This window comes from Malaya genurostris, chromosome 2 (genome assembly GCF_030247185.1).
Source record: "Malaya genurostris strain Urasoe2022 chromosome 2, Malgen_1.1, whole genome shotgun sequence".
Classification (NCBI taxonomy): Eukaryota; Metazoa; Arthropoda; class Insecta; order Diptera; family Culicidae; genus Malaya; species Malaya genurostris.
Window position 1 is genome coordinate 233,974,993 of NC_080571.1, and position 26,823 is coordinate 234,001,815.

The 26,823-nt window shown below is 37.2% G+C and overlaps 1 protein-coding gene across 3 annotated transcripts in view; it reads right to left on the reverse strand.

The window, feature by feature from the left end:
• LOC131428174 (serine protease filzig) overlaps nt 1-26,823 on the reverse strand; it is a 170,831-nt gene that overhangs the window by 16,893 nt on the left and 127,115 nt on the right. For 2 of the 3 annotated variants that reach the window (XM_058591891.1, XM_058591892.1), the window contains exons 2-5: nt 5,314-8,309; nt 5,020-5,212; nt 4,748-4,934; nt 4,505-4,689 (exon numbers count right to left, since the gene is read on the reverse strand). In XM_058591891.1, coding sequence (XP_058447874.1) covers nt 4,505-4,689; nt 4,748-4,934; nt 5,020-5,212; nt 5,314-8,309 — 3,561 coding nt within the window. The remainder of the gene's footprint in view (nt 1-4,504; nt 4,690-4,747; nt 4,935-5,019; nt 5,213-5,313; nt 8,310-26,823) is intronic. The other variant, XM_058591893.1, reaches the window with a different exon arrangement.

The following is a 26,823-nucleotide window of genomic DNA, read 5'->3' on the forward strand; positions in this document are numbered from 1 at the left end:
ATGCAATGTTTTTGAGTTTTTTGAAGGTATTTTTAAGACTAATTTAAATAAGTTAAAAAAATAACACTTTTCCAATTTTCTCTTAAGTTTTTACTTATACTATGACCTATTAGGAACCGCATAGGATACATAGGATCTGGCATCTAACGCATAGGATACATAGGATCTGGCATCTAATGAATATTGATATTTAAAGTTGACTAGCTTTTGATGAAAAAAGCAATCATAACTTTTTACTGGTAGCTCATATGAAAAAGTTTGGTTCATCAAAATTGTGCGGAATAATTAGTTCAACAACTCTTCTGAAAACAACTTTTCCATATAACATATCACAAGAAAGTTAGAACAAAAATAGTGATTTTTCAAAAGTCACCCTACTTTTACTCGGGAAAATTGGTGTAACTCGATCAAATGCAGAGCTAGAAAGGTACTTTTTTTCAGAAAAGTTGCTCGAAATAAAATTTCCACAACTTTATTGTACAATGAAATCGTTTTTGAGTTCAATTAAAAAAGTTAGATTTCAGATTTCAATCTAAATTAGGACCTCCCTAGTAATTTTTTTCATCGAAAGGAGCGCCATTTGATTACAAACAACTTTTGTGAAGACGTCAACTACAAAAAACTAATATATAATAGTGAAAATATTTTTGTCACGCTAATTTCCCGTTTCGGACCACTGTGCATTGGAAAATTTGTAATACAAAAACAGGGAACACAGTAATTCTATTTGAAAACCCTCTCTGTATTCACTTAGTGGTGTGATAGTGTCTCTCTCTTACCATCTAATTCAAACATTTAAACGATTATATCTTCGGAGCAAACAGTGTTCGTTATAAGCATTGTGAACTCATTAAATAAACGAATAGTAGCTTTTAAACGCGTCTAATATTTTTCAAATTGGTTTTCCCATCCCCGAACAAAATTCAGCGCTTTGAAGAAAAAACTACGATTTGTCAATTACATCACCTATAAGAATATATCTTCCGGACCCAGGAATGTTCGCCTTTACCTTTCCAGATTTGATCAATGTCTGTATAGTAGCTTTTAAATAACTTTGAGTTTGTCGAAATTTGTTTTACCATCTCCGAGAAAATTGAATCGAAAGAGAAAAGTGCGATTGATTTTATCTCCGAAACCGGAAGTGATTTGATCTTTTAACTCCATAGATGGCCCAATAGTATCTCTCAAATGAGTCAAAGTTTTTTAAAACGGGTTTTCCATGTTTGAGAAAATATTCGATATCGAAGGGATCACCGAGGCTCCTATCAGTAGTCAGTTTAATTCGTAAAACGACTTCCCTTGACAGGAAAAGCTACGGGATCGAGTTCTGACTATGCGGATTTTTTTTTCGAAAATTTCGAAAATTCATTCATTTCATCTGACAAACGATTTTCAATCAGTTTTTCGGTTGAAGGAAACGAAAAATGTAAAAGGTAATGTATATCATATATATCAGTGATTCTCAAACTGGTCCCTACAGCCCACTAGTGGGCATTAGCTCATTTTCAGTGGGTAGTAAACTCAAAATTGTTAACAGGTGGGCAGTGAGTCGCAAATAGTGGGCTTCGATACTTTAAAAAACTTTCTGAGAAAGGCCCTGAGTAAAATGTATTTATAACAAATTTACATAGACATCTGGGTACTGTATCATTGCGAAAAGCAATTCCATTCCATTCTATCAGTTGCAATAATGATGTGATTAGTTCATCATTCTTGTGAAATTTGTAAGAAAGAAAATGAAAGTAAGAAGATGAAAATTTAAGTGCTATTGGGACGAAGAATTGGTCAAATTAAAATGAGTTTAAATGTTTCCTAGAAATTCATACCATGTCTATATTTCAAATTCAATTCATACAAAATACAGAAAAAAATCAGATCTACGTACCGATTCCAGATGGTCGGAACAATTGTCAGATATCGAGTCCAAAATCTCGTACAGAATCCTGAGGTCAGATCCAGAATTCAGATTCATGTTCGGAATTAAGATCCAGAATCCTGCTTCCTGGTTCAGAATTTCGGTTCAGATCTAAAATTTCTGCCAGGAATTCAAACCCAGAATGTAGGCCTGGAATCAGAACTAATGTCCAAAACACACGAAAATCTATGTATTCCTGTCAGGAGTTCGGGTCTATAATCCAGGTCCGAAATGCAGACCTAAAATTCGGATCCCGAGTCCAGAATTCAGGAAAGAGTTAAGGTTCAGGATCCAGTTTCAGGTTCAAAAAGTCTGTCAGGAGCTGATCCGGGGTTAGAATTCTGGCGCAGAACCAGAGTCCAAGTCCAGGTTGAAAACTAAATTCCAGAATCCAGATGCAGAATCTGGGTCAATAATTTTGGTCTAGAATCTGAGCCCAATTTCAGAATTCAGATCCGGACTAAGAATTCCGGTCCAGAATCGAAGTCCTGATTTTAGGTTAAGAATTCAGATTCTGCACTCAGATCACAAATTCATGTTCAAAGGTTAGGCCTAGTTACTCAAGTCAGGTCCAGATCTTGGCTTAGAATTCATGTACAGAATCCAGGTCCAGATTCAGAATCCAAATAAAGAATTCTGTATCAGTTTCAGAATACAGAATCAGGATCCAAGGTCAGAATACAGATCCAGAGCTAAGATCCCTGAAACCAGGTCCTTTATCATGCTTCAAAATTTTGGCCTATAATCGAAAGTCCTGTAATATGTTTCTGAATCCTGATCCAAAAGCAGGATCAAGTTTCAGATTCACGATTGTGATGCATTTCCAGTATCTCTGTCAAATTTTTTGAGTAAAAATCTTGTTTAGAATTTTGAATCCAGCTTCAGAATGCTACTCCAGATTTAGACCCGAAACCTTCATTGAGAGTTCAAGCCAGGAAATCATGTTCAGGTCTAGAATCCAAATCCATGCTCAGTATCCAAGCGTAGATTTCTGTCTCAGGCTCAGAAACTCTGTCAGAATTCTGGTTCAAAAACCATGTCCAGATTCAGTATTCAGATCCAGAAACCTTGACGGATACCCAACTCCAGGGTCCTGGTTCAGAATCCTTGTCTAGGGTTAGAATCTCTGTCAATAATTTAGGTTCAAGTTTAGAACTGAGGAATCCTAGAGAACTCAAGTCCAGAATCCATGTCAGGCTCACAGTTCAAGCACAAAATAGGTTCAAAGCTTAGTTTCGAAACTCTGTCAGAAGTTCAGAAAACAGAATTCTGGCGCAGAATCTAGGTTAAGGTCTCTGTCAGGAGTTCAGATTCACAATCTAACTCCAGGTTTAGAATGCAAATCCATGTTCCGAATATAAGTGCTGAATTCTGCTTCAAGTTCAGAATCAAGAATCTCTTTCAAGAATCCAGGTCCAGATTCACTATTCTGATCCAGAAACCTTATTCGATAGTTCAATATTCTAATCCAGTGTTCAGAACCAGAATCCAGATCTAGATATCGCTTAGTTATTACTGGGTGAGAGGGCTTGAAAGTTTTTCTAACAATCATAGAACCAAATACTAACAAATGCAATAAACATAGCCATGCACATCTTTATCACCAAAACTTTTTTGTGGTAATTTCCCCTGTAGAAAGTCGTCGCTTGAGAATCTCAAATAAACTTTTTGACCTCAAATAAACTGTGTGTTTTGAAATGTTTTCGTTTTTGTCTCTCACACAAGAAGTAAAGACGGTCTGAAATTAGGACTAATTAAATGAAAATAACGAAATCCAAAAACTGACCTCATAAGCTTTCAGAGACAGTTATGAATCCGTCCGCAACCTGCTCCAATTCGGGGAAATCGCTCTACCAACTGAACTACTGTGGATGTTATGATACACAGCGCAGAAGACTTTCGGCTAGAAAAAATCTGACTGTGCACGGTCGGTTAAGTTCACATTTTAAATAATGTCCTGTGATCCAATTTCGCACTCAAAGACTTCATTTCTCTACCAGGCGATCTTACTTTATTTCTCTGGTTGAGCAATGATATGTGAGGTTTTGTTGTAGTTTTGCTTACCCACTGTTTGAACGATAGGATCTTGAATTAACAATTAATTTCTACCCCGGTGGGGTTGGGAAGCAAATTATTATTTGTATCATTTCTATCTCTTTTATATTTAAATCTCCAGTTAACTGCAGAAATATTGATTTCGCATAATTTAATAATTTTTTGTGCTTGGTTGGCAGTAGAACGAATAAGGTATTTAGAATGGGTATTCGACCAGAAAAGTTTGAAAACCACTGATCTATATTAACTGATAATTAACAATCTCATCAGTTATATGGAAATTATTTGCTTGTGATCATTTTGGTCAGACTATGTGTACACAAAATCACGGTAAAAATAGTAATCGGGATTTTTCTGTGTGTACGAGGATCAATTCGTAACCAAGTTATCAATGATTTGATGAAACCTGTTTCATACGGATACTCTGATAAACAATTAGTAGAGAAATCTTACACATCATCAATAAAATTTCGGACAGCGAAAATAGAGTAATTAGCCGATTTTGATCAATGAAATCATGGGAACCACACTCACCTATATGTACATCGTAGTGAATAGGACTCTCCAGTTCCAGTATGGCAAGATCATTCTCGAAGGTGGCCGCGTCGTACTGCCGGTGCACAATTACTCGCTTGACGTTCTTCGTCACGGACCGTTTCGTTTCGAGATCGCTCGAGATGTCGAACTCACCAAACACCGCTACCAGTGAGGCGAGGAAGCTAAAAAGGAACGGAACATTACTCATAGGTGTAACTGGGAAGTCGGGAACGTCCTTACCCTGGCTGGCAGTGTGCTGCCGTTATGACGTATTCGTTCGTGATGAGTACTCCACCGCATTTGTTTTTGGTGAACAGTCCGAGCCAGGTCGATTCCCTTACCAGTACCTGCCAGGGCCACTCGCCAAACTTGGCAGCCTTTCCTCCAACAACACGGGCGCTCTTCATCAGTGGCCTTTGACCGCAAACTTCAGAGTGTAAATAGAAAAAAAAGAGAAGTAAACATTAAAAAATGATAACCACGAAAAACTTCAAGCCTTCGGCCATCATTACGTATTCTCCGCGTTCCCTGTGCTTGTCCATCGACCGTCTCGTTGGTTTCCTCTCCGACATCCTCCTCTTCCTCTTCCTCCTCGACGGCGTTTTCCTCTTCTTCCTCGATGATTTCGTCTTCCGGGGCCGTTGTCGTTGTGCTAGTGGTCGTGGTCGTCGTCGTCGTTGGTCGTTTTGTGGTACGCTTTGTCGCCTATAAGAGCGATGGTCGTTTCTTGAACTGATAAAAAAGAAGACACATTTGCGCGCGACTTTTCAGGGGCCTCCCGCCGGCACCGGTCGACTGGCACTTACCTTGGTCGGTTTGCGGGTTGTAATTACCGTCACTGGGTCCGTATCGGCTAACGTCGGCCGGCTGGTGGGTCGCTTCGAGGGTTTCTTCGAGGTTGATGTCCGGTTCGGTTTCTTCGTGGTGGCCGCTGGTTTCGCATCGGTCGTCGGACGCTCATCTGCCGTCGGTTTGCTGCCACTGGAGCTGTTGCTAGGTTTGGGACGCGTCGACGAACTGGTTGGCTTCGGTTTCGAACCGGATGGCTTGGCTGGTTTCGTTGGGTTCGATAGGGACGTTGTCACTACCGGTTTCGAGCTCGACGATGTGGGTTTCGTCGAGTTGCTTGGTCGTTTGGTTTTGCTGGGTTTTTTCGATGGTTTCGGTTTCAGTGTGGTTTGCGAGGCCGAATCTTGCTGGATCACAGTAGGCTTAACAGTCGTTGGTTTTTTGTTCGATGTGGATGTTGTTGTTCCGTTGGATGGCTTTTTACTGGGACGTTTTTTCTTCTTTTTCGTCACTGGCTTGGTAGTCGTCAACTTGTTTTTCTCCGTAGTGGTGCTTGTCTGGGCGTTTAGAGTAAGATTTTTTCTTTCCTTGAGAATTGCTTCCAGCTCTTCAAAGTTGCCGTTGAATGACTCAACTATTTTGTTCACCAAAAAGTTAACCTTTTCGTCGTCTTTGATTCCCGAGTTTTCTATTTTCGTTATGTTGCTAACCATTGTGGAATCCGTTAGGTTAAGATTGGGATTTCTAACCGGCGGGAAGTTGTTGATTTCATCGGGTGTGGTGTAGAGTTCGTTTTTCATCGTAGATGCTTCTACCGGTGCCATGACGTAGATTTGACTTGGCGGTGGGTTTGCTGGAATGCGGTTCATGGTGGAATACGTCGGGGTTGGTCCATAAGGAGAATACGTGGATGTTGCATAATTACCGAGAACATTGCTACTGTCGACGAAGGTGTAGACAGCGGTTGATGAAATGCTTGGTCCACCAAGCGGTCGCTTCGTTGTACCGAAGTAGCCTTCGTCCTCGAAGTCAGCCAGCGAGGAAACGTACATTGGCGGTGGGGTGTTATCGTAATAGCTTGGTAGATGGCTGTTAGTTGGACTTGTTAGTTTGTTAGTCCACGTGCTGGATGTTACAAGCCCCTGAACAGGTTTCGGTGTTATGTGCACGGTCGGGGATGGGTGGTCGGTGGCACTTGAAATGTGTACGTAGTTTACGTTAGCTATGGTGGATGGAGTTTTGTGGGATAAGGTCGACGATTGTACGATGTACTCGGGTAGTTTGATGGTAGACGAAACTGGGCGTTTCGTTGGTGCAGTCGTAATTTTCTTCGTTGGTTGAACTGTAGATACGGTTACCGGTTCCGATGGTGAGCTGGTTGAAATGGTGTAATATCCAGAGGAGGCAGTTTGATCACCTTCGCTGGTGATGATCATGGGCCGTTGATGTGGGCCAGCCGTGACAACAAGTTTGGTTGGCGGTGGACGAGACGTCGATACGGAGATAGCCGGTTCGTTTTGGGGTCCAGCTGTCGATCCGTATCCGCTCGTTAGAAGGGTTGCTTGGACTACGACTGGTTCCAAAATGGGTCGTCGGGTAGGTTTCGGACTGTACACATAGCTGGTAGATGGAACCTTCGTAGACATCGCGACGGCTGAAGGGCTCGTCTGCTGGGGTTTTGTAATGTAGAAACTGGTTGGTCCGTATTTGTCGTAATCTATGGCAGCTGTTGCGTACGTCACTGGTGATGTGGTTTCGTAGGTGGTCTGAGATTCCGTTATGTTATCGATCTTGGTGTCCGCTTCGGTTCCAGTTTCGTACTGTGGCCCAAGGTTCGTGTCGTTTAACATCAGTATGATCGATTCGATCGAGTGGATGTTGTGCATTGAGACAGTTGGTTTCGTGGTTTGGTTCTCGTTATCTTTGGAGTCGGTTGAAATAGTATGTACAAGTATGTATTTGTTTGGTTCCATTCCTTGGGTTGGCTTAGGTCTAGGTTTGAACTGTGGCTTTGGATGAGTCACTTTTACTGGTTTCACTGTGGTTTGAGCCTCGGTTGCGATATCGTCGACCGTGAAATCATTTGGATTAGCATAACTTAAGTCTACTGTGCCATTCTCGTTGATCAGAATTGTTTCCGCTTCCGGATGGGTGATGTCACTGTGGTCAAACAGTTGGCTTTCGTGATAAATTTGGTTCGCAATAACCTGAACACCCGCGGAGGTGATGTCGGTACTAGTTTCGAGGGACGCGGCAGGAGCCGTATTCGCATCGGACAAATGGTCGTTATACGCATTCAACGACGATGGTATTTCGGAGCTATAAACATTACCCTGTTCATTAACTTCCACTTTCACATAGTTAGTATTCTCCAAACTTGGTGGTGGTGGAGGAGGTGGTGGCGTTATTGTGGTGGCGATTTCAATTTCTTCCGACTTTATGTTAGATGTTGAAGGAGAGTACACAGAAACGGCGCTGTTAGGCATCTCATACTTGTGCGTATTCAAGTTGCTCTGAACAATGTCTTCGTCCAAGTCTTCATTCGTGAGATAATTATTCTGCAGTTTGTTAAACAATGGTTTTTTGCTAGATCCCGTACTAGTGCTGACGTTTTTCTCTTTGGATGGAGTTTCTTCCAGCTTGATCGGTTCATAAGCAATCGGGCCGTACCCCGTGTCGGACCCAGCCAGCTGACTTCCAAACTTCTCGTACTGACTGGCAATGGCAGACGTAAGTGGCGACTGCGGGGTGCTTTCCGTTACATCCGAGTAGAACTGCTCCATCAGCGAATCCGTCACCATTGCCACGTCGGTGCTGAGTGGAAGTTCGCAACAGGTTCCAAACAGAAACCCATCCATACAGGCTCCCACCACTTCGCCTTGTCGCTGGAAGCACTCATGGTTGAACATGCAAATCGTGGGCCCTCTCCGGTCGGAATCCCGCTTCAGAAGGGCTCTGGTGGCGTTGCAAAATTTTGGCGTTATCCGGTAGCCTCCGAACAACCTCCGGCTCTCTAGAAAAGCAAAAAAAAAAGAAAACCTTCTGTTAGTGGGCAATCAGAAAACAAATTTGTCGTATTAGCAGTTGACAAACAAATTATTGGGACTTTTCGTCAGGAGCTAACCTTAATCGCTAGAATATCTAGTAGATAGACAGGGCTTGCGCCCACCAATGCCTAATTCTATTCAGAACGAGCTCGTTGGATGGGAAAATTTTGTAGATAAAAAGGTTGGCTAAACGTGCATGGAATACATATTTGCATTTGCCTTGGTGAATTAAGTGTGCTGAACATATTGCCAGATGTTTTCTCCCATCCGATTGAGCAGACTTCTGTCGAATATTGCGAGCTTCTAACGTATTGGGAACGGCTGAATTTCGCGAAAATTATCTCAGTACGAGTCGAATAGGCGAACCACCCTCTACCTTTTTACCTTATACTTGTTCGATGAGTAAAAACAGCTGCAATTGCTGGGATGTGATCTACATAAAAAATGTAAATGAATTCTATGAGTCGAATTAGCCTCATTACAGAATTCAATTGAGCTTCATGATTTCCGTGGGTTCCAATTTACGTCATCATTGCGGCAAATTAGTAATGAGCTGTACGGGATTTGCCTTGGAACAAGTTTTGTTTGGCAACAACGAATGCTTCAATGCAAGACAATTACTTTTTTCTTTGTACATTCAAGTTCGACGTGAATTCGAATAACGTTGTGATTGGGGGAAATTTTCTTTGCCTCGCCATTATGTACTATCGCGATTTTTACTTGTCGCTATTTTTTTGAATTTGATTACTGGATCTATTTTTAATCCGTCTAATGCAGTGAGTCCCTATAGCCCACCAGTCGGCATTAGATCAATTTTAGTGGGTAGTAAATTCGAAATTGTCATCAGGTGGGCAATGAGTCGCAAATAGTGGGCTTCCAAATCAACAAAATTAATCTGAAACAGGGTCAGAGCAAACTAATTCATGACAATTTTATGTATGTAAACATGGAGGAAACTATTCAACGAATCAAAGTTATCTAATCAATCAAGCCAATTGAAAGTAATTTTTGAATAAAATCTATGAGTTGCAAATGTGATGTGAATATTGAATCATTCCACTCTTTTGACATTAAGATGAAAGAAAATGAACTGAACTTTCTCATAGTCAAATGCTCATGCAATATAAAGCCTACACGTTCTTCTGATATCTTTACGATGTCAGCTAACTCACGCAACTTCACTTTTCGATCATTCAACACGATTTTGTGAATATGGATTATCCGGTATCAATCATTTCAGGCTCGTTAAGTTTCGTGATGTTTTCGAAATTTATTCAGTAATACCGTCGTGGTGGAGTAATATCATCAATAAAAACGTGCTTGATCCACCTATCAGTGAGATGATACCTTTTTTTATCAATCCGCATGTGTTTTTTTCATGAATATTCTTCGGTTTTCATGACATTATTTTAATGACCGTCGTTTTAAGCTGCAATTTGACATTTTAATCACTCATTACTCTATATAAAAAGGGTACAATCGATTAAACTTTTCATGATATGTCGAAGTGAGTTCCACTTTAGAATTTACGGTAATTCAAGGTACTTCCAGAGCCGGTATTCAGGAACCAGCATAAACCGAACCGATTCGTATGGCCATATGACGAATAAATTGCAATAGTTTTGAGTCCAACTTTCGAGCTTTTCGGGATTATCATCTTCTATATCGGTTTGAATTTTAAAAATTCATCCTCCTGTAATTCCAGAATCGGAAGTCAGCATTGAATAAAATTAATTAATTTTGTGTGGGACTATAAGTTTATTTTAATTTGAATTTTTTTCTGAAATTCGATTTGGCTTTATTTGTGAAAACGATTGAGCTTTGAGAAACGATTCGATACTGGAGCCGGAATTCGAAAATCGGTGTAGCCGAAGTCAGACAAATTCACCTAATTAGTTTACATTTGTTTCAATATGTTTAAAAATCAGTATAGATATCTTTGAGAAATCGTAGTACGAGTTAAATTGTTGGGTGCCTTCCGAATCGAAAACTGAATACCACTAAAACTGAAATAAGTTTATTTGGTTGTCGACTATTCAAATCAGCTAATCTTAGATGATTCTTAGATATCATTTGAATCTTAGATCGGTTCAGCCATCTACGAGGAAAATAAGTTACACAATTTTAATTTCGTTTCACATATCATCCTGTAGTTCCGGAACCAGAAGTCGGATCCAAACATAATTCAGGAACCTTGTTTAGGAGCATACGAATTTTCATATGAATCTGAGTTTGTAGAAAACGGTTGAGTCATCTTCGAAAATAAGGTAAAAAATTGAGTGAAATTATTTGTCACATACGCTGATATCGACGAACTGATTCAAATGGTATATGGGTGTTTTGTTCTTCCAGCATTTATTGCTGTAAGCAGTTTAAATCAATATAATTATGTAATTGATCAGAATTCGGAAGTACTGCCATCTTTCCAATATGTCGTATTCGAACGATTATGTTGCCAAAAACGAACCGTGCTAAAATCGGTCCAAGGCAAAATGTCATGAAAAATAATGCTGTCCACAGTCTTTTTGGTACTTAGAAACTATTGTATGTAACAGTATAAAAAATCGTGGTTTACGTTGCTCCCAAGCCTTTCTTTGCCATACAGCGCTCAGAACTTCTACTGCTGGAATATGGGGGAAAAGTCGCTTACACAAAAATTTCGATATCTCCGCTAAAAATGGACGGATTCTAACAATCTATGACTCGTTGGATAGCTATTACCGTGCGGAATCTAAGTCTGAAAACATATTCTGTTTTCAAGGTCAATTGTGACAGATACTGTCAAAAAACTGAAAATTTTGACATAAAACTTCGTATAACTCAAAAAGTAAACATCCGATCTCAAAACCATTCAATAGCGTTCTGGGTGACGGGGAGACCTTCCATTTGCGACTAGTTTGATCAAAATCGGTCCAGCCATCTCTGGGATCTCGACCTTTTAGTTGACAACACACATACAGACACACACACATACACACACACACACAGACACACACACACACACACACGGACATTTGCTCAGTTCGTCGAGCTGAATCGATTGGTTTATGACATTCGGCCCTTCGGGCCTCGGAAAACTTTTCGAAAGTTTGAGCGAATTCTATACCTATTTTTTATACATATAAAAAAAGGTAAAACAGCTAATAATATTAACATACATGCTGCGATGGATAATAATTATAACGATTAGAAAAACATGTCCAATCGTAAAGCGGGCTATGGAGTTGATTAATATTACCCTAATTAGCTTGAATATCATACACAAATGTAACAGGAGTGCAGGATTTGACTACGCCGATTCAAACGCAGCATTCAAACGCTGCGCCAAATACTCCGTTCCTGCTACTTCTTTAAATCAAATTCATGTCAAATAGCGTCATTGGGTTTAGTCTAGATAGTGCATAAACATCATCATCAGCCTCAACCAGGTGGAAGTAAAACTATGTCTTTTGTTGCTATAATCACTTTTTTCTTTTTCTAATTTTGCATTGCGTTTTGATATTGCGCAGCGAAAACTGTAATTCATTATCATTATTATATTATTCCATTTCATTATTTTCTTAAAACCTTCTTTCATCTAGTATTCATTTTATTGTGAACTAAACAACATGTTGCGTAATCGAATACGGTTTGTATCAAAGGAGAACATGTGTTGAAACTTCGTAAACCTGCCGTAACGAAACTGTTAAAGGATCATTTATGATACTTACAAATTGACAATTTTCCTCAATTTGAGCACCCTTATGCATATAAATTGACAAAAATCAAACTCCTTTCATATTCCTTATCACCCATTACAAAACTTTCCAAAGATACAAAATTTGTAATCTTCTACGATTTTGAAAGTGTCTTTGACATGCGTTATCCTTAGTTAAAAATGACTGTAGGATTACTGCACGGAAAGAAATCCGTTACTGCTGTTATGATTAAATAATCATAACATTAATCATTCTAACTTGTCATGAAACCATGAGCAATAAGTCTTTTCCCACGAAAATTAATCATGGTCCGAAAATGCGTTACTTGAGAAATGTATTTCTTTCAGAGCTCGTAACTCCGATTTTCTACCCGGATATCACTTTGAACCCACTTCCTCAAGTGATGTGATAGATTGCTTAATAGAATAATGGTAAGGCAAAAAGCAAACATTGAAAAACAAGAGCTACTGAAAATATTAATTATTAATTAAATATAAATTTCATACTGAGGTATATTCCTTTCATAATTGTGTTGTTTCATCCAACAACTGAGACTTGATTAAAGATTTTGAAAAAATATTTTAAATAAGACGATTTGGCAAACGATTTTTTGAAAGCAAAAATAAAGAAAAATCGTTCCGCGGTATTTGCAAGAATTCGACATAGAGTTTGTTTTAAGAGGTTTGATTCACACGTGTTTTTTCATGCAGTTTGTGTTTGAATTCTGAAACACAAAATCAAAACTAGAGCAATGAACGCAAGTAAACACGTTATTTTAGGCATCGTCGTTTTTCAAAAAAACATATTTTAAATTGTAATGATTCAGATTAAAAGAAATTCGTCGTGCTTTTCACTGTTTTGCAATTCAAATGTATATCATTTGAGACATTAGTTAAAATCGGGTAAAGAATACGTTCATCACATCATTTGATTTAATTCATATTTGGAACCTACATATTTTAAAAAATAACACCTGAATTTATGTTGCAATGACTACTATCGTAGCAGAAAGACGCCTGAAGTTATACCCAACAACGTCAAGTGCGTTACGCTCAAATTTCAGCGAAATCAGTTCTAATGGATCATGATCCCAGATCTTTTAATCATGGTGTATTATCATAACATGAATATATACTATTTTTCCCAAATCATGACTCGTTTTGCTTATATATAGAATCGTAATTTTGCCCATGTGTTGTCACTAATTTCCACGCCTCTCATTGGAATCATCGATTTTAGTTGTAAATCAATCGGCACTAATGTCTGATCTTGCTCAAAGCTGATTGAATCGTCCAGTAATTTGATCTTACAGGAATTAGTGATAATAGTAGCTCAAAATCACCACCGATCAGTATTGATTTTGATCGATGTGATCACTGGTCAACTGATCTTAAAAAGATTAGATCAGTAGTAATCTTTATTGGGAAAGATCACAAACGATCATCTTTGCTAGTGATTACGATTTAATGATTTTTTGATCTTGATTTTTCCAGCCCTGATTCAAGAGTATCTTCGTAGTTAACAGTTTCACTGCCTGTCAAGTTCAACAACTCAACTACAGGATATTTTACATATGGGTATCGCTTTCTAATTAGATGCAAACATTCGAAAAAATGATGCCTAAACTATTCATAGATTCTCAGAAAAACGTTCTGTCAAACTGGCTATATTTTTTGAATATATTCCTGATTCTGTTTATGTAATTAAAATTACTAACGTGATTACTATATTTAATTCTAGATCCTATTTGATTTTTATGTACCAATTTCAAATAAATTTTAAGGTGGTTTTGAGCGAAATCGCACCAGGATTTTCAAGAGTTAGATAAATAGCTTTAGAATTATTGAATAGTTACAGATACTTTTCCCGGCTTCTGAAAACCTAATTATTAACAATTGTGCCGTACGCCGAGAAAGTAATTAATCAAGTCTCAGCCTGGGTCAAACAAAAACGAGTGTAAATAGTTCAAATGTTCATTGAAAATTTAGTTCTGTTTATATTCGAGGCTCAGTTCATGCAAAATGCAGAAATGATAATCAATAATAATAATAATCAAGCTTCTTTTCCAGTAAATGCGAATATAAAGGCCTTTCGTTTGACTCGTTCCATCATGTTTTGTTCAGCTTCCTCATCAGAGAACGCCACTTTGCCTCACTGACAATCGTTTGTTGCTATTTCTTGCGTTTGAGCTTGACATAACCCAATACACGGGTAAGGGCTCCCTATTTCATCTCATTTGTAAGGACGTTACCTTAAAAACCTGATTTAGTCATCAAAATCACTACGATTTTTTCATATTTCTGCTTAATTCGCCTTGCTTCACATTGGGAATTGATTCACATTCCTTGGAAATTAAAATAATAAATTAAAAATCAGCTAAAACACTGTGCTCCTAATTTCATCTCAAAGGTTTTGTATTCATCTATTGTTAGTCCTTTATTCATCCCATAAATTAGCAATGGCGACAGCAATAAAAACCAAAATATTGCACTATTACACTCTCAGGTTTTTCATTAAAAAGGGCCTAATGCCAACTATGACACAACACACGATATTTAAAAAAAAAACAGTTTGGAATCATTTCGACGTTTAAAATTTTTTGGATCGTTTTTATTGCCTTTCGTTTCAAATTTAAAATTTTACTCTGCAGTTAATTTGGAGAACTTAAAAAAAAGAATTGTTACTATTTAGGCATTACCCCTTCTAAAAACAAAATGTAGAACTAGAGATGCCATTCATACAGATTTATCTGTATTGTATAGATTTTTGCGTTCGCGTTCGTTAAATCAGATTACAAATTTTCTCAATTTAATACAGATTTGTAAAGGTTCATAAAAAGTGAGAAGTAAAACGTTAGACTTCTCTCTCTGAGTATCTATTAGTATTTGATTACAGTACTTCTTTAAAAGTTTATAAATCAACGGACAAATCACATGCTAAAATTGAAATCTTTTGTGCAAATGTTTGATGATGAACACTGATAAACATTTATATTAAAATTTAAAACCAATTTGAATTTGATTTGAATTTGAATTTGATTCATTTTATTAGTGAAAACAGATAGAGCAGATACGTATTTTCTATGAAAATATCTGGCATCTCTGTGCACAACCGATGAAACACACACATTTAACAGTGTTATGGTGACGTATAGCGGAAAGAAACCAGTGCTACTAGACTTGCCACAATGGTTATTTGATTAGTATTTAACACGCTCTTTCTGGTAATATTCGAATCCAAAACAGTTTTATTGAAATATTAATATCAATAATATAATTAAACTAATGTCACGGATTCCAAAAAATACTTGTTGATGATAATTTAAAGAAGAAAAAATAATTTTTTTTTATTTAACATTATGAGAAAACTTGGCAACCTTGCGATACGAAATGAGATGAAAACAAAGCGCAATCAAGTGAATTAAGTGCAAATTTCCATCTCATATTTTTCATTGCTCTTATTGCTTATCAGGTAATTTCGGAAGTCTTTAATCGTTGAATAAACAAGTGGAAAGTGAACATTACTAACTATAAACTCATCCAACATTGAATAGTGGTGTAATTATGTGAAATAGCGATCATGTTTTGAGATGAATCGATTAGTAAATCATGATGAATTGTAAAACTTCAGACGAAAGTGATTCCTAAAACAAAAAGTGAGTTTATTTCAAATGAAAAAAGCGATCGTTGAAGGTTTTTTAACTATTTTTTTCAATTGGAATGTGTGGCAAAACCTAGAGTAAATGTTTTAAAACGTTCCACAGTTTTGTTCAGGTACGTTTAAAGGTACGATTAATGTTCAAAGTTATGAGGTGAAGGAGTGAAATGGAAATTGGAGCTGAGAGTATTCTGGAGGTTGCTTTGAAGCCGTGGGCAGACAAACATTTCGGTGGCAGACCATGGACGTTTCAGCAGGACTCGGCACCGTCTCACAAAGCTCGAGTGAACCAAGAATGGCTGAAAAACAACGTTTCGAACTTCATCACGTCCACACAATGGCTCTCGAATTCACCAGATGCGAATCCAATGGATTATTCTCTTTGGGCCATTTTGGAGAGCAAAGTCCGAACTAAAAGATACACCAGTCTCGAGGCGCTGAAAAAAGTTATTGTCCGCGAGTGGGCCAAAATACATACCTGCAAGTCACATTCGGGCAGCTTGCGATTCGTTTTTTGACCGTCTCAAGGCCATAGTCAAGGCGAAAGGTGGTCATATCGAGTAAAAGTGAATTGATTCTGAATTTAGTATTATTTTTACACATTTTGTACTTTGAATTAAGTAAAAGTAATTTTGCAAACTGAATTTATGGCCTTTTTAATTGGTTACACTTCGAGTGCCGGACCCTGTACTTTGATTACATTTGGAACTTTTGCTCTTTTTAACGACTAAGTATAATAATCAATGTTTCTTTTTTTCCTTTTTCCGATAGTTCGGATAGTAAATGGTAAAAGACGTTCATCATTACTTTCCGACATACCACTCATTCGGATGATTTGAATTGATGATAAGCTTAAAACTCGACTCCTCTGCCACATCTAATCTTTCCGTGTTATATCTTCACATCCTTCCTCTCTCTTAAGTACTATCATTCTATTATTTTCATTTCTTCTTGAATCAAATAGTCTTCAATTATCTGGATGTCGTCAAAAAGAAAAAAAAATACATTCATCAATTTCGACATCTTTGCGTTTCGCAAGTATTATGAATTTTCGTGATGCACAAGCAAAATTAAGTACGTTGCTTGTTGAGGTCGAACATTTCGTACTCAACAAATTTGTACTCTAATTTTAATGAAGTCAGCTTGTAGTTGTAACGCGATCAATTTAATTAAGACAGAAACTTTTGAGCTACGCATGAAAAACTTTTGCAGTTTAAACGCATTTCATATTCTCACCCAACAACATTTAGAATTTCTTCCCTTCCCTCGAAAGCTGACGATATTTAAAATATTGATATCCCTGTTTGTATCCGTTTACAAATTTGAATAAACCGGATTAACAGTTACAAAAAAAGTTGATGCTTCAGTATTACTCTCAAAAAAGTCTAATTTCAATGTGTATCAAACAACTTATAGTCAAGTAATTGCTCGAAACAGTTATTTTGAGTGATAGTGCAGCTGTGGCAATTGGTTGTTGATTAGTGAAAAGTGTTATTTATTGAATAATGCTGATTCGCGTAACTAAAAAATGTTCAAGCGTCGGAAACCGTGAATTTACCGCCCCAAAACTAAGCGACGTCAACCGGTCGAAGCCCCATCTGCATATCATTGTCAGTGCTATCCTATTTATGTTATCAGATTTATATGGAATGTGTGAAAATTTACAATTCTATCGTGTGATTCAAACTGAAAATCTGAAATTAATCTGCAGCAAACCCAGTGTTTATTTTTTCACCACCTACAAATATGACTGGTAAAGCGAAAATAAAGAAAAACGAAAACGGGTGACACAAGTTCTCAGTAATAATTATTGATTCGCAACCTTTTCCAATTCCGGAAAAATCGTTCTGCCAACTTAACTATTGTAGATGTAATGAAGCACGAGTTAACTGCAAACGTGCTAAATCGAATGGTGGACAGTAGAAAGAAAAATATATCCATCATGGGCATTCGATCAAAATATTTCGGGAGCCACTGTTCTAATGTAAGTCTTATCCAATTGGTGCCTTGATGGTGATCCTGTAAGTTGGCGATACCACCAAAACCGACTTCAGCTAGTATATGTATTATGTATTGATATTTCTGTCCCAATGGTTGAATGAAAATTGTTTAACAAATGATCATTGATAAAAAGTAAGTTAGTTCAAATGTCAGTATTCTGACAAAACTCTTTTTTTCTTAGTTCTAACAAAAACCATGGAATGGACAAATATGTGATATTTGAATAAAATTCCCATAAAAAATCAAAACAAGCAAAACTAATAAATTTAGAAAAAGTAGCAGGGAGTAGGAGACTAGCAAAACTAAAAAAAAGAAACTAACACTAACAAAACCTACAGAAATAATAAAACTAGAGAGACTCCAAACTGGCAAACTGGAAAACGAGTAAGAAACAAAATTAGTAAAATACCAAACCTAAGGGAATCGCCAAAAGCAATGCAAAAACTATCACAAGACTTGAAAAGAAAGATTAACAAAACTGGCAAAATCAGCCAAACCGAAATCAGGAGTAGAAGGTCTAAAGCAGCATAACTATCGAATTGGTAAAACTAACAAAAATAGCATAAGTAGTAAAAATAGCAAAACTAGCTAACCTAAGAAAATAAGCGACAGCGAAACTAGTAAAATTTGTAAAACTAACAAAACTAGCCAAAGCGGAAAAACTAACAAAATCCTAAAATCCAAAAACCGCAAAAAAAAAATTAGTAAACGGTGTTCCAACTATCAAACATAGTTACACAAAGAGAAGAATCAAAAGCAAAACTGACAAAGCTGAAAAAAACTGTAAAAAATAATACATGAGAAACTAGCGAAACTGGAGAAATATAAAAAAAAACTGAAAAGAAATAGCTAAAGTAGTGAAACAATAAAGCTATAGTATAATCCAAATAAGCATAATTACCAACACTAATAAATTTATCGAAAGCAGCAGGAAGAATAAAAACAGCAAGTATAGCAAAGCTTAGAATTTAAGTGAAACAAAAACTACCAAAGCGTACCAAACTTGTCGAAATAATAAAATTAGAGAAAAAAATTAGCTAAAAATAAAACTAACGAAGCTTGCAAAAGCATCTAAATTGGCAAGATGAAAAACGAGTAAGAAATACAAATAGAAAAATACAAAAACTAGGGAAATCGCCAAAGTAAAAAAAAAATTACGCAAGACTAGAAAAACTACCATAAGCAAAACTTGCAAAATCAGCGAAACCGAAACAAGAAGTAGAAGAATAAAAGCAGCATAACTAGCGAATTAACAAAAATAGCAAAACTAGCTAACCTAGGAAAGTAAGCGAACGTTGTAAAGTATGCAAAACCAACAAAACTAGCCAAAAAAAAACTAGTATAGACTGCCAAACTAACAAAACTGAAATAAATAGAAAAAGAGCGAAGGTAGAACTAGTAGAAGCATAACTAGCAAAACCAGAAAAACTAACAAAAGTATCAAAACTGACGAAATCAGCAAAACTAGAACAACTAGCAAAATAATAAATAATAAAACTTGCAAAAGGTGCAGCACTATCAGAACCAATTTATGAACACAATTTCCCTAAAAAAATAATCAAAACTAGCAAAACTAATAAATTTAGCAAAAGTAGCAGGATTAATTCAACTAGCAAGACTTGGTAAACTTTTAAAACTAATAAAATAAGCGAAACTGAAACTGAAAAAAATTTGCAGAAATGATAAAACTAGAGAGACTCCAAAAAACAAAACTAGCAAAGCTTGCAAAAGCAGACAAACTGGCAAACTGAAAAACGAGTAAGAAACAAAAGTAGCAAAATACCAAAACTAATAGAATCGTCAAAAGCAAAAACAAAACAAAAATTAGCACAAGACTAGAAAAAAGAAACTAACAAACATGACCAAATCAGCAAAACTGAAATAAAGAGTAGAAGAATTTAAGCAGCGTTACTACCGAATTAGAAAAACTAACAAAAATAGCATAAGTAGTAAAAATAGCAAAACTAGCTAACCTAGGAAAATAAGCGACAGTGAATCTAGTAAAATTTGCAAAACTAGCCAAAGCGGAAAAACTAACTAAACCCCAAAATCCAAAATGTTATCGCAAGGCTAGAAGAACTGTTGGAATCAGCGAAACCGTAACAAGGAGTAAAAGAATAGAAGCAGCATAACCAGCGAATTAACAAAAAAAGGCAAAACTAACAAAACTAGCCACAGCGGAAAAACTAACAAAACCTCAAAATCAGCAAAACACACAAAAAACTAGTATAGACTGCCAAACTAACAAAACTGAAATAAATAGAAAAATAGAGCTAGCAGAAGCATAACTAGCAAAATCAGAAAAACGGACAAAAGTATCAAAACTGGCGAAATCAGCAAAACTAGAACAACTAGCAAAATAATAAATAATAAAACTTGCAAAAGTGGCAGCATTATCAGAACCAATTTATAAACAAAATTTCCCTCAGAAATAATCAAAACTAGCAAAACGAAAAAATTTAACAAAAGTAGCAGGATTAATTCAACTAGCAAGACTTGGAAAACTTTCAAAACTAATAAAATAAATGAAACTGAAACTTGCAGAAATAATAAAACTAGAGAGACTGCAAAAAAACAAAACTAGCAAAGCTTGCAAAAGCAGCCAAACTGGCAAACTGAAAAACAAGTAAGAAACAAAAATAGCAAAATACCAAGACTAATGGAATCGTTAAAAGCAAAAAAAAACTAGCACAAGACTAGAAAAGAAAAACTAACAAAAATGACAAAATCAGCAAAACTGAAATAAGGAGTAGAAGAATTTAAGCAGCGTTACTACCAGCGTTACTACCGAAAATAGCATAAGTAGTAAAAATAGCAAAACTAACTAACCTAGGAAAATAAGCGACAGCGATGACACCAAAGTCATCAGGATTAAAAAATCTAGTATAAGAAACGAAACTAACCAAACTAAAAATAACAGTAAAAGAGCAAAAGCAAAGGCTAACTACACACACATAAAAAATCTTGTAAATTTATGTCTTCCGAGACCGGCATCAGGAATCAGGAGTCAGAACAAATTGGCTCAAATGACACGTTCCCCTTGATATTTGGAGAATTGTGCCTTGCCATCAATTTGTTTTTAGCATCATTTTCCCGATATATAAAAGGGAAGGATTGAAAGGAAATGGTAAGGGTTGGACTAGGAGAATGGGAAAAATTGACGACACAAAAACACATAAAAGCAGAAGTAAATTCAGCAACCCCTAAGGGATGCTGAACAATCAAAGCGTCAAATATGACTCATTTTAATGGTTGACCTAACACATATTTAATGTATTAATAAGTGCTGGTACATGTTAATTTACACACCTGTTTGAAAAGTGAGGTATGCTTGATACATATTTGAGTCATTCTTGCAAAATTTAGTCATTTTATGAATTACGTTCTTATGAATCTTGTCGTAGGTACACCTGCGTCACCTGTAACTGTGTTTTTGATTCGTCCGTGCATAACAGTTTTTGTTGAACTCCTAGGCCACCAGCTAATGATTATTAAGTGATTAATCATACTTTGGTAGCGATTCGTTCGAACCTAACATTTCCAGATTTTTTTGATTCAGTAATTTTTAGGTTTAATAACTCCAAGCTGTGTGTTTTCGGTAAGCAACGCTGCCTCTACCTAAGATCTAAAATTGTGAGCACTCGGGGGCGACAAACTTGCCGGGTTAATCAAAAACTCGGCAACTGCCTGAAGGGGGGAAATGATTTCAAACGAAAAGTAAGGGGTCGGTAATCAAATTCATTTCAATTTGTACGCTCGCATTTTGACTTCCAGCGAAAATCTTTATTACGGCAGTCTCCTCATGCAAATTTTGCGGCGAACCTGAGTGAAGGTTATTGCGGTGTAACGCTACAGCAAACGGAGAAAACCCACCGGATGTCATACAGTCAGATACATAACGAGATAGTTGCTTCCCTGTTTGTGGCATTGGAACTTATTTTTCAGCCTTCTCATGCAAAATGGCTTGATTCTGACTGGCCCAGTGATGAAGTAGTTTAGTTGCTTTCGAGTTGCTATCATATTTGTAAATTGAGGAGGGGAATTAAATGTATTAAATCTTGGCACATTGCCATTATTTGCCCGGAGCCTGGTTGATAGTTTGCTCAGCGTCTTCGGAAGCTCGTTTGGTAGAGGCTCCTTGAATATTGAAGGTAATAGCGCCTTTGGCTTATTGCTGAATCATTCCACATGAGCTAAGGATTCTGCATTCTTACTGATCGTAATATCGATTTAAATTCCCTTGCAACAAAATGATTGTGTATTACTCTTTAATGTGAGTTTTCGTCAACCGCTGTGTAGAATGGAAATTTGTTTAACAAGGCACGTAGTTGAATAGAGAAGTTTATTTCGACTACCGATGAAGTAAAGATGAGTAAGTTTTCTTTTTATCTTTTTTCTTGTAACAAATTGGGTTTTACGACTGCTTGGAATTTTAATGATAGCAGCTAAATGCAACGACGAAACGAAATGCTCGATGTCTCGATGCTGCGGCCGAGAACAGGGAAATTGCGGATTTTAGTTACTATGATTTCAGACGATTGTCTTGGAGGATGCTGACGTCATTGAAATCTCTATAAATCAGGGACTCAGGTATCTTAGTTGATGACACCATAGTAGGAGTACAGTAAAAGAGTTTATTTTATTTTATTTATTTATTTATTTGGCACGGTTCAGAATTTTTAAGATAAAACGGATTCTGCTTACTTAGTACATTTTGTGAATGCCATTGTGAAGTATTTTTTCACTACTGGATCACGTTGATGTCCGTTTTCTTTGTGAAGAGACAGTCTCAGTACTATCCAGTAAGGCTTGGAGCCCTATTGATTCACTACTCGTCCCATCATCTATTGATTCGTCATCGCAGTTTTTTATTTTTTTTTATTTAAAAGATATTTTTATTCAGGGCTATTTGCGTACAAGCTTCACGTGGCCGATTGAGCCGATTTTTTAAATAAATTTTTTTTTGAGTTGGATCTCGTTGTCACCCTTTTTCTAGAGGGAGAGGAGCTTCCATTTCCCTCAATCCTCGAGGGGCACTTCGTTCGTGGTTCATCTCGTCATCCATTGCCGCATCGATGGTATTGTTGTCGATTTCCGTCTTCTTTTCGTTGTTAGTTGCTGTAGATGTACCTTGTTGTACATTGTTTGCAGTTGCTGGTTGGTTGGAGGGTACGTTGTTAACTGCAGCTGGTGTACTTTGTTCTATAGGGGATGATGATGGATTCGTTGAAAGGTGATGGCTGTCACAGATGTACTGGGGTTGCTTGGGGTTGGTGTGAAGGAAGCACCGTTGTCCTTTGGTGTGGTTGTCTCCTTGTCCAGTTTATCACATGGCTTACCGCAGTGAACAGCTTTTTGGCAATATTGACTTGTGGCCATCTTATTGTCATTGGTAACAAGTGATTTGCACGGAATTCTTGTATCTTGACCGAAAAACACATAAGAAGGTATAGCCTTCTTCAAGTGTATGCGTAATAAACGTACGCCATTTAGAATACCGGGGAAAAAATTCTTCCACTTTTCTTTTTCGATAGAGAGATCTCCGTATTGGGACATAGTTTTGCGAATATAAGAATCGGTGACGCTTGAGTGAATGAGTGAAGATCATGCACACGCACTTATATAGCACTATCTTCCATATATACTGGAATGTTGTACTTAATGTTCTCGAGCTCCACATAATGCACATTATTATTGTCTTTTGCGAATTGAATTGCATCCAACTCTTTATAAAACTGGATGTAAATAACATTATTTGTCTCATTGCATTGAAGTAAATGCACACGTTTAATGTCAAGATGCATTTGCTCTTTAAGCAAACCTTCAAGTTCTTGTATTGAAGGTCGAATTCTGCACTGCCTGAAGTCAACAACAATTGTATTCTTTCGTGTCGGCGGTAGCTTTTGTTCGTTTGGTTCACTCATTTCGAGGTCGTTCTATAGTTCACTACACAATACTGTACTTGGTTTCTTTTGTCCCGAACGTTAGTGGTTTTGTTTTATCGACTGACTTTGGTGAGATGTGAAAGCAAACTGAACGATCGCAGTTTTTGATGTTACTGTTGATAGAGTTGATAGAAGTTTATTTGAAGAAAAAATGTGGTTGCAAAATCGTGTTAGTTTACGTTTTCTGAAACCAACGAATTTGAGCTTAAAAATGACACGTTTTAACACTACCAGATTACTTGTGATTTTCGCGGAAGAAGTTCCATTGTTCTTGGTTGTAGATGTCTTCCTGAGCATCCCCTCACAAGACTTTTGTTTATTTTATCATTGGTGCCATCTACATCCGTCAGATACTCTAAACACAGATTCAAATCTATCATTTATATTTTTTTCTGTACAAATACTGCCTGCAACTGAATAAAACTTTTCAATTGAGACTTGGAAAATAATTATACAATGTACGACTTTTTGCTGCCACAATAGAGATGGCACTTTAAAGCTGATTATTGTTCTAGGTGTAGGTTTCAGTGGAGATATTCTTGAAATGTTGTTTTTAGTTTGTACGATATTAACACTAAAAATACCATTACTTGTTAAAATGACAGTTTCAAATTTTTGCAATGAGACTCCACGTATCATGTTTTTTCGATTTATACTTCGTGAATTTCTCTAATTTATTTATATATATTCATTATACTACTTTTAATTTCGTTGGGGTTTTTGCCTTTTTCATATAGAAAGGCTATGCAATCACTTTTATAGCCGACTTTCACCATTCGGCTCAGTTTTTACAAACTCAGCATCAAATGAAATAATACTGCCTTTTTATTAGCAGGTTTTTCGGTTTTTTTTAATGATATCAAACTAACTAGAGATTATAAGAGAAGAAATAATATGAAAATGTTAGAGCCAGCATTCGGCGAAATGACTTTCGGTGAAATGGCTCTTGGCGAAACGACACTCCCTCTTAGAAATGCATGAAACGTCGAGATCTGGTGTAAACTGAAGAAATTTTTTTTTTTGAAAATAAAAGAAAATTGTTAACATTGAAAATTGAAAAAGTGTCAGAGAGCCTAAAAAATTCGTAGTACTTAAGGAAGAGCAAGGATGCGAAGATAAAGTGCAGAAAAGTGATACGTGACAAGGGTGATTCAAGTAAGCAAAACTAAACTTCTATCTTCTACCAGAGGAGTCGAAAGAAAGTAGAGGTAAAGGTCGTTTGCCATTTACTATCCGAATAAGGAATATAATCGTAGCTGTTCTCGTTACAAAATTGCGATCTTAGATATTTAGTGTCAAAAATTTTTATTTCATACCAAACATTCAGGGAGTACAATGTTATAAGTATGTTTCGACAGATCGGGGTCATTTACAAGTGTAAGTCTCCTCGTCGAAAAGACATTTTTTCAAATCTTGCAATGATAACAAGTTTTGTTTCGGTTTAAATTACACTGAGGTCGATTTTTAAGCGGTTTTTTGTGTTTTTTTACGCGGATTTCCGAAGTTAAGCGGATTTTTACGCAGATTTCTGTAAGAAAGTTATCCGGTTTTCTTTTTTTTTTTTATTCAATAATATAATATAATATTAAGGCACACTGCTTAAGCTCTAAGATGCCAAGGGTATTTACTAATCTTAATTATCGTCTAACTTAAAACTAGAGTAGTATCATTATGTAATATAGTATCTGGCGATCGGTAGTGGCCGGTGAATTGAATTTAGGATGAGATGATTCCAGATGGCGATGGTAATTTTCTATGTTGGCCGCATTCTTCGGTCCGTGAGGGTCCGCGGGAAACACCCCCAGGCTACGAAGGCCCGGCGGGTGGCCCGCATGCTGGTCATTGACTGGAGCGGTCTTCCGGTGATGGTGATGTTACGGAAGAGAATGAAAAAAAGAAGTAAATATTGTGGGAAACGGGATAAAAAAGGGGTGTGGGAACAAAATGTTTGAAAACGACAGAGATCTAATTAGTTGCCATCGAGATGGTGAAAAAACAGGGAAAGGGGAACGAAAAAGTTAGTGACAAAAAAAAAGATCCAATGAAGATGGTGAACAGGGACGGGGATCGAGAGAATCGGGCGGATGTTAGTGTCGAACCTGTAGGTGGAGATTATATTTTCTGAGCGAGGAATAACACATTACACTTGTATATCAATGTGTTTGAGGTACTGGTATATGAGAAGCATATATGAACTATCCCGACTCGCCAACACATCCCGAACCGGCACCTCAGGCGGTCTACCTTGGGCCCTGAGGGATTCCAGTAGCTTCGACCTGGCGTCACGATACTCTACGCACGACCACACGACATGCTCGATGTCCTGATAACCGTCGCCACAGGTGCAGAGCCCGTTCTCCACGATCCCGATACGCCGGAGATGTGCGTTGAATGTATAGTGATTTGACATGAGCCGTGACATAACGCGAATGAAATCACGACTCATGTTCATCCCCTTGAACCAAGGTTTCGTCGATACCTTAGGGATAATGGAGTGTAGCCATCGTCCCAGTTCGTCATTCGTCCATGAAGTTTGCCAACTTTCGAGAGTTTTCTGACGAGAAATACTGAAAAATTCATTGAAGCAGATTGGTCTTTCATAAATATCACCTTCCAATGCGCCCTATCCGGTTTTCTTGATTTGTCTTAGAAATGCATGAAATGTCGAGATCTGGTGTTATCCCGAATTTTTTTTGAATCAAAAAAAGTTATTTTCAAAAAAAAAATTCTTCAATTTACACCAGATCTCGACGTTTCATGCATTTCTAAGAGGGATCGTCGTTTCGCCAAGAGCCATTTCGCCGAAAGTCGTTTCGCCGAATGCCATTTCGCCGAAGGGATGATTTCGCCGAAAAGGTCATTTCACCGAAGGGATGATTTCGCCGAAAAGGTCATTTCACCGAAAGGGTTATTTCATTTACATCACACAATGAATTAGAAAACTGGAAGGTCTGGCTATTCATCAAAATTGTCTATTTGTTTTTATGTCTTCTGGATAATTGATGTGGAGCAGCCACATAACCGAAACTAAGATGACTCGGCGGCACAAAGCCGCCGAGTTCGGATAGCATACGAGCAAAACGATGTGGCGAAGCCGCATTCGATATATTTTTCCATTCGCACTCAGTTATCAGAGGAAATACCGCAAACATTTGCCTGGTGGATACTCTGATAAAGTC